Source organism: Physcomitrium patens, chromosome 6 (genome assembly GCF_059467195.1).
Source record: "Physcomitrium patens ecotype Gransden chromosome 6, ASM5946719v1, whole genome shotgun sequence".
Classification (NCBI taxonomy): Eukaryota; Viridiplantae; Streptophyta; class Bryopsida; order Funariales; family Funariaceae; genus Physcomitrium; species Physcomitrium patens.
Genome location: NC_143415.1, coordinates 18,472,235 through 18,483,282, shown reverse-complemented (window position 1 = coordinate 18,483,282; position 11,048 = coordinate 18,472,235). Strand labels below are relative to the sequence as shown.

At 36.9% G+C, this 11,048-nt stretch overlaps 1 protein-coding gene across 2 annotated transcripts; it reads left to right on the top strand.

The window, feature by feature from the left end:
• The first annotated feature begins 4,162 nt into the window (after positions 1-4,162).
• On the top strand, positions 4,163-8,319 carry LOC112283138 (syntaxin-22). Of its 2 annotated transcripts, none has more exons than XM_024521497.3 (8): positions 4,163-4,269; positions 4,693-4,956; positions 5,508-5,601; positions 6,009-6,148; positions 6,635-6,709; positions 7,308-7,465; positions 7,619-7,719; positions 8,070-8,319. In XM_024521497.3, exons 2-8 carry the CDS (start codon positions 4,784-4,786, stop codon positions 8,133-8,135), a joined length of 807 nt encoding a protein of 268 aa, XP_024377265.1. In that variant the 5' UTR covers positions 4,163-4,269; positions 4,693-4,783; the 3' UTR covers positions 8,136-8,319. The 2 variants fall into 2 exon arrangements, with proteins under 2 accessions (XP_024377265.1, XP_024377266.1); XM_024521498.3 differs by having other exon boundaries at positions 4,163-4,484.
• The last annotated feature ends 2,729 nt before the right edge of the window (positions 8,320-11,048 follow it).

The following is an 11,048-nucleotide window of genomic DNA, read 5'->3' as shown; positions in this document are numbered from 1 at the left end:
CATTCTACCTTCAAGGAGTTTGTTAGAAATGTCACTTTTCGCAACTTCCAATCTATCAATGGATTATATCTATCAAGCCAAGATAGTCCCAAAATGATATGAGATGAAGGGGTCTTGATAACATTAAACACAATATTGCTCTCATGGTTTTCAAGACGTACCTTCAATGGTTTAGTTTCATGGATAACATTGCCCGAAGACAATGGTCGTCCGTCTATGACTTCTACATGGACAGGCTTAAGTTTCTTTATAAGAGAAATATTGTGAAGCTTGGCAAACTCTTCATCTATAAAGCAAGCGGATGCACCCGAGTCTAATAAAGCATCGACTTGTAGTTCTTGAATACCTAGATGTAAAGGTACCATAAAACAATCTGAAGATTGAGCTGAGAGAAAGGGACCTTGATTAATTTTGGATGTTGAGATGTCCAGCCGCACGGTCCCTATTGTGGCTGGGCGTCCTTGTTTTCCTGCATGCTTGTACTCCTGAGTCTTGTTGTTTGAGGCTTCTGTTTCTTTCGACAATCTACAGCTTTATGGCCCGCTTCTCCACAATATAAACACAAGTTTTGTTCAAACCGTCACTTCTTTTCCTCAGCTGTGAGGGGTTTGAAACGTACCGCATCAATTTGCATGGATTCAGGATCTGTGGAGTGATTCTCTGGACCTTTTGAAAATGTAGCAAATGCTCCATCATTTCTCCAGCCTGATCGTCTTTCTTGTCGTAATTCAAAGAGGCGGTTGTTACAAATAATTGCCTGAGATATAAGTTCTTCTAAAGTATCCGCCTTAGGCATGGTGATCAATAAGTTCTTGACATCATCTCTCAGTCCATATCGAAATCGTGTCATGAACGCCTTATCATTCCAATCAAGATCACATGTAAGCTGTTGAAATTCTGCAGCATAGATTGCAGCAGAACGTGATCCTTGTCGCAGATTTTGTATCTTTCTTTCAGCCACTCTTTCTCCATCGCTATCTCCAAACGCAGCAGTAAGTCTCTCTATGAAAGCCTCTAGGTCGTACAATATTGGAGAATCCTTCTCCAATAGTGGAGCAAACCTAGAGCGAGCATTTCCTGATAGAAGAGTACCTATGAAAGCAACCTGGGTAAATCCATTCGGATAACGAGAAGGGTATAGGCGTAGGTAAAGCCGTACTTGTTGCACAAAACCTCGGAAGTTGGCTCTTGTTCCGTCAAACTTGTCTGGCATACTCGCTTTTGGTTCTTTCGTACTAATCCTTGAAGTATCTATAGGGGTCATATGTGACACATGTCTTGCTTCTCTCAGTCGAATAATCTCTTGTTGTAGGCTATGAATTTCGCGTCTAGCTTCTTCGATCACTAGATCAATTTGAGGTTCTTTACTTGGATTGCGAAGAAATGCAATCTCCTTTCGTACACTATTCATAAGAGCTTGAAGATCTGCAAGAGTTGCCACTCTATTGTCTACTTGTGGAGATGCACTGTCTATGACCTGGTCTACTTCCATATTTAGAAAATAGATGGATTAAGATTTTGAGAGAAGAAGAAATTGCTAAGTCTCTTGGAGAGAATTGTAGCAATACCTGTCACTAAAACCTACTCGGAGAAAAGGAAAAAAAAACACTAAACGATTTCAGTTTTAGAGGAGGGTAATCCGCAACCTCTAAAAATGCCTCAATGCTTTCGAGAAGAGGGGTAATCCGCACTCTATCAAGAAGGCAAAGCTCTGAAATCGATGTTAACAGTCTTTTCTACTAGCTATGCTAAACAAAAAGAAGGAATTATTATCAGTCTAAGAGAGGGTAATCCGCAACCCTTAGAACGCTCAAGTATCTCCAAGGAAAGGGGTAGTCCACTCTCTGCCTCAAAGAACTAAGCTCTGATATTGTGATTGAGAAAATATCAGTTTAGAGGAAGGTAATCCGCAACCCCTAAAGCGCTAGAATACCTTCAAGAAGAGGGGTAATCCGCTCTCAAACAAGAAGGATTCAGCTCTGATATTAAGATAAAGGTAGTCTCGACAAACTGTCACGGACACAAAATACAGACTTGAAATCTAACAAGAAGTTCAAGAAGAAGTGGCAGAACTAGATTAAACAGATGAGTACAAGAACAACACCAGAAAGGTGAGCTAGAACTCCAAGAGATGTGTTGTCGAGACTGAAGAACTCTTCAGCCTCAACTCCTATATATACTACTGGCCTATGGTTCTAAGGAAGCGCATCAAGAAGCTTCCCAAGAACTATGAAGCTTCTCGAGCAACTACCCAAGAGCTAGGAAGCTTCTCAAGTAACTTCCTAGAATCTACTAGAATATTCTAAGAATCTTCTAGAGCCTTCTAAAGGAATCTTTAGAGAATCTTCAAAGAATCTTTAGGAAATCTTTGAAGAATATTCTAAGAAAATATTCAAGGAATCTTCTGGAAGTTTCTAGAGACTTCTTTCTAGAAGGTTCTAGAAACTTATCTCTAGAAAGGTCTAAGGACTATGTCCCTAACACATATTCTAAAAATGCAATCAAAGATAATTTAATTGATTTATGATATGAAATAACTAAATTCATATGTATAGATAATTATATAAGTGTTTTTATTTAGTACATGTTAAAAATAACTTAATTTTAAATTATAAATCTGTAGATCATTTTTATGATTAAAATTAAAATTTAGAATTATTGATTATTCTTTATTAATATTTATCCCTTTTTTCTTTTTTTTTCTTTCTTTTTTTTTTTGCAATAAATACCTTTGTGCTTTATAATTTGAAATATTATAGTTGATAAATTGTTAAATTGAACTTGTGCAATTTTTAAATAAAAAAATTATAATATTATTATTACATTCATTACAGGGATAAAGGCCTTCATATTTCATGATTATGCAATTCAAAAGCAGATTTTTACATTTTATCCTTTTATCCTTAAATTTATTTTTTGATACACATATCAATATCTTATCTCACATGAATAGCCAATTATTAAAGTTGTTGTACATGGATGCACAGTAAAAGAAAAGACAATAGAAAATAAGTTTTCTTAAATACTATAAATAATGTCGTTTTTTTGATACAATAATATTATCCTTTACCTATAGTGCATTTTATTTTTGATTTGGTTTTTTATATAAATACAATAAAATAAAATAAACTATAGAGAAGATATTTTTGTAAAAAAAGATAATATTAAATATGGTTTTTTACTTCTTAATCAAGATTAATTCTTAATCCTTCACAATTTAAATTCTGTCCCATCAAAAATTCTTCAAAAGTCCAATATTTGACTTTGAAAATGTAAGAAATGTATGATATATATATTTTTTTATTATTAATAATATATCTATCTATATATATATATATATATATATATATGTGTATGCATTCTCAAATATGCATCATAAATGGTTTAAATATCCATTCTTATAGATTGAAGTATGTAACTAGGTTTTGTGTGAAAGTAAATTGAAGATAACAAAACACCTAATTATTGGTCAATTTTTTTTTGTTTATCTATTAAAAATGTTTGTCCTTATAAACGAAAATCTAATAAATAATTTCCTTGTTTACAAATGTACAAAGTGAGGACCTCAAATCCCCCATCATACTAACAATTACCCGAAAATCTGCATCTACGAAAATATCCTTCTTCATCCGAGTTTCATCCAACGACTCAAGGATGTGGAATAAGAATTAATCGCTTCTCTAACCACTCGCAGTAGGAAAACTGCTCTCCGATTCCACCAAATCCACCATACCCCAAGATTCCACCGAAGCCACAAATTCCCAAGATGAAACGTATTCTACTGCACTCGACATTCATACGACACGACACGTCACGCTACAACGCTTTCGCATATTCCACGTGGCGCAATGATGCAGTACTCCAGTTGGCAGCTCTACCACGTCATCCAACGTCTATTGCAAAAATTTAAAATGCCTCACCCAATTTCCACCGTGGCGCCACGACGATAACCCATCGAGCAGATCGATGGCTTCAAGCACGTCTCCCAATACCAATACCCCTTCACCGCGAACCGCGTCCACGTATGAAACCCTAAAGGCGTGGGATGATAATCGCCGTTAGATTGTGGAATGGACGGCCCAAGCGTCGTCTATCTCCTTGTGCAGGACGGCCTCCAGTGTTTACTGGTACATGCCTTGTCACTAAAGCTATGGGGCGTTTTGCTGCTGGATGGCATCGGCTCGAGCGCAGCAGCAGCGGCAGGAGGGCGCTCGGGGTCTCATGCGATTGACCTCAGGGAGTGACGAGGAATCTGCAGTTGCTGCCAAGGTGGGTTTCTCTCTAACCGCGAGTTATTTCGGCTCTTTTCGTGGTCGTTGGCTTTCGTAGCTTCGCACTTCAGCGTGGTTCTGGCTGTTGCGCCGTTGTGAACGTGGATGCGGGGAGGCAGCTGTTGTTTCGTCTTGGTTTTAGTCCAGCGTTATTGGGTTGATGGAGTGTTGGCTTTGTGCTGCCGGTGTTATGAGTGATCGATCGGCTAGCAGGTATAAGTGGTTGGCCAGATATAGTGGGGGTGGAATGAATCTTTTTGGTGCCCTTTTTTTGTTCACCGTGTGTTGATTTCTGTTCTTTAGTTGTCTTACGTTGTGTATCTGGTTTTTTTGTTTTTTCTTGGAGACGCAAATGACAATGTGATCGGTGCAGCGGTGCGATGCTTTCGTGGATTAAGTCTAATAAGTGGGATTGGTGCAGTATCTGTTTGGCGGAGTGAATTAGGGTTGGGGTTGTGGAGATCCTTAGTGTTGCACTTGGAGAGTAAGAGGAAGGAGATTGTTGGACGAAAATGAGTTTTTTAGATATAGAGGCCGGGGGTATGCCCCCCGGTCGCAGGCAACAAGATTCGACGCAAGCGCTCGCATCAGGCGTGTTTCAGATCAACACCGCTGTATCCTCATTCAAGCGTCTCGTTAGTTCGTTGGGCACTGCAAAGGACACTCCTGCCCTTCGTGACAAGCTGTAAGCATTTCTATTCTTCAATTTCTGACACCTGCACAACTGCATGTATGAGTTTTTCAAACATTGTGTTGTAATGTGCTAGATAAGTAAGTGGATTACGTTTCTCAGTGATCGAGTCACTCTTCTTAATTTGCATGTCATTCGATCCTGTCATGGAGGACATTCATATTTGGTCAACTTGATGATGGATTTTGGCAGTCGAACCCTCTGAAGTTATTTACAAGGGTTTGGGTTTGTCGTGATGTGTGATGAATCCTTCGACTATTGGTTTCAGCTTCTCTAACGAAGGCCTTCCACTTTTTATTTGCAAGATTACACAAAAAAGCTGTAGTGTCACTTGATCTATCAGGGAGATGTGCCAACGATCTCATAATCTTACTAAAATATTTGAGATTGTTGTAAAAGGATCAGTGGATCAGTGCCAACGATCTCATAATCTTACTAAAATATTTGAGATTGTTGTAAAAGGATCAGTGGATCAGTGCCATCGTTTCAAGACACCTATTGAACTTCTGCCTACCATTAACTTTACAACGTGTATGCTCTTGCAGGCACAAAACGCGGCAGCACATAGGACAATTGGCAAAAGAAACAGGCGCAAAGTTGAAAACGGCTAGTGAACATGATCACAATAGACCTGTTCATGTGAGCTCTTGTGACCTTTTTCCTCAAATTCTGGACGCTTTTTCAATGATCTAAGACAATACAGTCTATATTCGGGGCGAAGTTGTCTACATCTGATTTTGTCAGAATTGCTTGTTCTTTTGGAGCTTCCCATTATTTGTTGACTTCATTGACGATTTTCAAACTAGTGGATCTCGGCAGTTGTTCTTGTCTCGGTGGTAGATGTATGTTCTTTCGATATTTTGGGAAGTACAGTGATGCGACAGGGTAACTACCAAGTAGTGATCATCTTTAAAAGCACGACCGTAACTGGTGGTCTTCGCAATCGCTGTTTAAGTTAATGGACGGAAATTATACTACCAGCTTTCTTATGTAGATATTCGATCTGCATAACTTATAATTGAAGTACAGAACCCTCTTCTGCGCAGGGTAATAAGAAATTGAGCGATGCTAAACTCGCGAAAGACTTCCAGGCTGTGCTCGTAGAATTTCAAAATGCTCAGAAAATCGCTCAGGAACGAGAAAAATTATATGCACCATTTGTTCCTGAAGCTGCACTGCCAACAAGGTCTAGTCTTCCTTCCGTTTTCTTTGAGAGAAACTCCTACTTTTCTTTGATTTGGTATTGCCTAATTGTCATCAACGCATTAAGATTCCTGCAATGTAGCTGACCAGGTGGATGTCTCTCGACAATCTTAGTGCGGCTGGGTCACTATGTCGGAGTGGTTTACTTCGTGCTTTTCTTTTCATTCTGACATTAGAGTTTCATGTTCGTCATGAATTCTATTTTTAGCATATACTTCATTCAATATGTACTAGCAAGCTCTTTTGAGTTGGAAAGTTAGTGTTGGTCCCTCAAACATTCTACTTCTAGGAAATGTTTCGTTTCATGCACTCCGCTTTTCAGCTCATTTTAATATATATATATATATATACATATATATTTAAAAAATAAAGAGTATCGTAGTAAGCGCGACATGTATCGGTGTCTTGACCTTCATAATGCGTGTTTGATGGCTTTTTGAAGTCTCATGAGATGCATGTTTTTGTGCAGTCAATATTCAGGTGAGATGAAATCAGCGCCAGAAGAAAATCAAGATCAGAGAGCATTCTATGCTGCACAAAGATCGTAAGCGCTCGACTTGTACTCTTGAAGAGGCTTCTTTTGTGCTCTGTATTTTGTGTAAACCTGTCTTCATTAATATGTGCCGCGAATCTTTTTCATAGGGAAGGGTACATAATTGAAAGCAATCACTGATTTCAGCATATACTTGAGGATAAGATGACCCAAATATAAAAAAACCAAACCAATGAGCCTTCAATTGCGCATTAAGCAAGTAGAATAGAGCTTTGGATTGTCGTGAACGGCAGAGGGCATCCTCTTTTAGGGTATAATCCCTTCCTGCTGCTAGGGATCATTATTTTATCCAGTAGAAACTTAGTTCCCCTATTTCTATTGTTGTTGAAGTGTATAATTACAACCAATAGACTACTTATTTCCTGAAAAATAGAACGTGCTTGTATCACTGATTATGTTTTCAGTATCACCCTGCAGCCCTGTTAGATTCTTGGCTCTCCTGCACTACAACTGGGCAAAATTGTGACCTACTGCAGTTCGGGTTGGAGTCGAGCGTTTTCTATCTCGTACATGCGAGACGCAGAACACAATCATTCGAAGACCCTTCCCTGCAGTTGATATGGTTGATGAGTTAGTCATGGTTGTGCAGGCAAGACTTTATCCAATTAGAGAACGAAACAGTTTTCAACGAGGCAGTGATCGAAGAAAGAGAACAAGGCATCCGAGAAATACACCAACAAATAGGTGAAGTAAATGAAATCTTCAAAGATTTAGCTGTTCTCGTGCACGACCAAGGCTACATGATTGGTATGTAATTCATTCGACGTAGTCTATGTAATTTCCGTTATTGTATACTCTATTTCTTGTGAACAGATCTCAAAGGTATCCGTTCTCATTTTGATCTGAAAATAATTCGAATATCACATCAATGATGATTACCACTGTCTGTCTTTGGTGTAGAGGACATTGATGCCAACGTACAGGGTGCTGAAGCTGCGACTGAGCAAGCGAACCGTCAGCTTGCTAAAGCAGCCAAGAGCCAAAAGTCTGGAACAACAATGGTAATTAATTGTACTCTTTAGATGATGTTATCATGTTTTTTGAAAAAATTACCCTGGTCACTCTCGTCACCCATTATCCACATTTCTGTCTTGCTTTGAATTCTTGTACTACTTGTTAATGCCAATGTTGACAGCCGTTTGAATATGTTTGTAACCGAGTTGATTATGTTAGCAACAGCAGTTCAAAAATATAAGTCTAACAACAGTTTATTTCCTTTTTCTTGAAAGTTACTGTACATTTTGGGGTGATAGTGAAGCCTCAATTGTCCTTGCTGGTTTTGATGTGTTCGTTGGCATTTGTGGTTCGACTAATTTTAATTTTTAAATTCTATCGTTGGTGTTTTTTGCAGACTTGTTTGATTTTGGTAATTGTCGCAATGGCAGTTCTCGTGTTGCTTCTCTTCTTGACTCGATGATAATGTTCTCCTGATTTTGGCTTACGTTTGGGGGCATCTCCGCAGATGCACTGTTGTATCTTCACTGCCTTAGTTAAGCATATTCGGTCTAAATAATGTCAGAAACCGATAAACCATGTATTTTTATCTCTTATTCCGAGGGTATTGCAATCCAAGTTAACTCTCCCTTGCGATGTTGCAACTATACGTCTATCAATCTTGTGCAACTTCTTCCTCTTTCGTTAGTCTACATGCAGGTTGTGTGATTGTGTAAGCTATTTCACATGAGGGGCAATGCCTCACCCGGTGCTATAGCCTGACAACACATAAGGTCTCATCATATGAGTGGACGTCACCGTAAATGGTGGATTTCATTCTTATACAAAGTTAGCAACTTTGTTTTTCAAATTTGGAAGCAATGAAGATTTGTTTCGAATTCTACTGTGATGATAACTTCGCAAACAAGAGAGAGGCATGCAAAGGTGATAACTAAAACTTGGAGAATTTCAAGTGTATACTATCCAATCTATTCATTGTTTCTTTCTTTTTCCTTCAAATCTTCAATAATACATCCCCTTTTAATGTGAGTTAACAATTATGGTTCTGTGAAATGCCTAAATTCAATTAATTAATTTTTTCAAATCTTCTAAAGATTTGAATGTTTTGTAGTTATTCGAATAAATCAAGTAAATTATGTAACAATACTAAAATAGTTGTCTATGGAGACATGTCTAATTTAGAGCAGTACCAGTATAAATTTTATGTAAAAAAAACCTGAAATATGATATTCTATAGAAGTGGAATTTTTTGTATTGCAAAAGCAAATTTTAAATGACAAATATCATTAGAAATATTGAAGGAAAGAGATTTTTTTCAGCTTCACCAATTTTGTAGCAAAGTAATATCCATAAAAAGGTACTTCTATAAAATCCTATGAATTTACTAAAATATATCGTAGAATTTATTTTCTTTTGTAGGTCATAAGTCCTCCATACATCTTGGAATAATTGTGTGCCATAAAGAATTTATTGGGATATATTAAATCCTACACAAGGTTTTTAAGGATCATGGCAAGTTAATAATGTCTAGAGAGATCTTAATATTTTGAAGCCTGCTTTAAAAGGTCATGGTTAAAATCCTCACCAAGGTTCCTTGCATGGTGAGGAAAAGTCTGTCTTTAGAAGCCTTGGCTTGTATATATAGAATGAAGGGAAAAGAGGCCATAAAGTAAATTAACTAAAGAACAAAGTTGTTTAATTATGTTCTTCAGTTAATATATTTAAGAAACTATGGCCTCTTTTCACTCCATTAATATATTGAAGAAACTTATTATATTAACTAAAGAAAAAAGTTGTTGTACTTGATAATTCACAATGTTATATAATATCTGGATGAAAGACCAATGCTATCCTTTTATCTTCTCAACATCTTTCTTGTACTTTAGTCTTGCTTTAAGACTTTTTAGATTCTTTATATTTAATAATAGCTTACTTTCTACTACTTTAATTTTTGAAATAATTATTTATAATCTAAAGTTTTAGAATATATATATATATATATATATTAAAAAATCTAAATTTAAGTTTCTTATATATATTATTTATAGAATCTTGTAAAATATCCTAAACAAAATCTTAAAACAGTTTTAAAATAATTTAAAATTATAATTTTGAAGAAAATTTTAAAATGAGTTTCAAATGTAATTTTGAATATTTTTTTAAAAAACTATAAAGTCTTTTGAATTAAAAGTGAAAAAACACTCATACATGATATGTTTATTTTAATTGGACCAAGATAAATATTAAAAAATAATAATTTTGAAGTCCATTTCAGTGTATAATAATATCATCCTTGTTCAACCTTGTTCAAATTCGTTTTTGATTCTAAACAAAATGTTTTAGATTTTAAGTCAAGTATTTATTACAAGAAAAAAAGAGTTAAAAGACATTATCTGCAACACTAGAAGGTGTATATAGATTGTATAATTTTGTTCATATATTTCCAGATTTAAAAAATGACTGCAGCATGAAGCAAAACAGAATGATTCAAATTAATTTCTGCAATTCGTTAAGAATTAAACAAAAATGCTGCCCAACATTCTATTTCATTGCGATGTAATTTAAAGCGAAGATATCATTATTGTGCACACTGATCAGAGCAATAGAAGTGGATCGTGCAGATTCTTGAGGGAATTTCTGTTGCAGTTGCAGTGCATCACATGCCGTGCCGGCTCTTCGGTCCTTGGACTACACTATAAGACGATGATCATGGTCTGCACTGGAGGTTTCTTTCTGTTGCTCATTGTGTATATGTTGGAAGGCTATGAAGTTAGTTCACTCCTGCGAGATTCAGAAATGGGGTGAAGACAATCCATGACGTGCCCACAAACTCTGCTAGAAACAACCCTCAACCTATGCTAAAGGCAAGAGATTGCGAGACTTTGTTTATTATTTCTGCACAACTGAATAAGGTTCGGTTTTTGCTTCCTTTACTGGTCTCTGTCCCTTGATGAAAGTTGATTCATCATAGATCTGCATGATTTTGTCTTCAAGATGCACGAAACTTGTGGCTCAACCTTGTGAATCGCAACGTTGGATTCAGAGGAGGTGCATGCGATGGCAAGCAGAAAAATCTTTAAACTGATAAAGCTGAAGCTGCTCTGGGCACTCGTGGCAACTCCCACAGTGATAGCGTTGGAACGCAAGTGCTGCGTGGTTTTATCTTTTTAACCTTTGCCCATCACCTTCGATGACCTCCAGTAATACATCGACATGCCTGCTGTAAGTCTTCATGCTTGAGTCTAGTTCCTTTCAAACCACACCTCACTTTGTGGTCATGTTCACAAAGCCGATGGATGCAATGAAAGTGCCGTGAATCGCACAGTGGTGTGTACGATCCATCAACCTAGCATCGGCACCATTGAAAACATTTGAT

Excerpts from the sequence above, each read along its gene's own strand:
- LOC112283138 (XM_024521497.3), top strand. The coding sequence starts at position 4,784 with ATGAGTTTTTTAGATATAGAGGCCGGGGGTATGCCCCCCGGTCGCAGG. Across the intron at positions 4,957-5,507 it reads CCTGCCCTTCGTGACAAGCT|GCACAAAACGCGGCAGCACA; the intron begins GTAAGCATTTCT and ends ATGCTCTTGCAG. Across the intron at positions 7,720-8,069 it reads AAAAGTCTGGAACAACAATG|ACTTGTTTGATTTTGGTAAT; the intron begins GTAATTAATTGT and ends TGTTTTTTGCAG.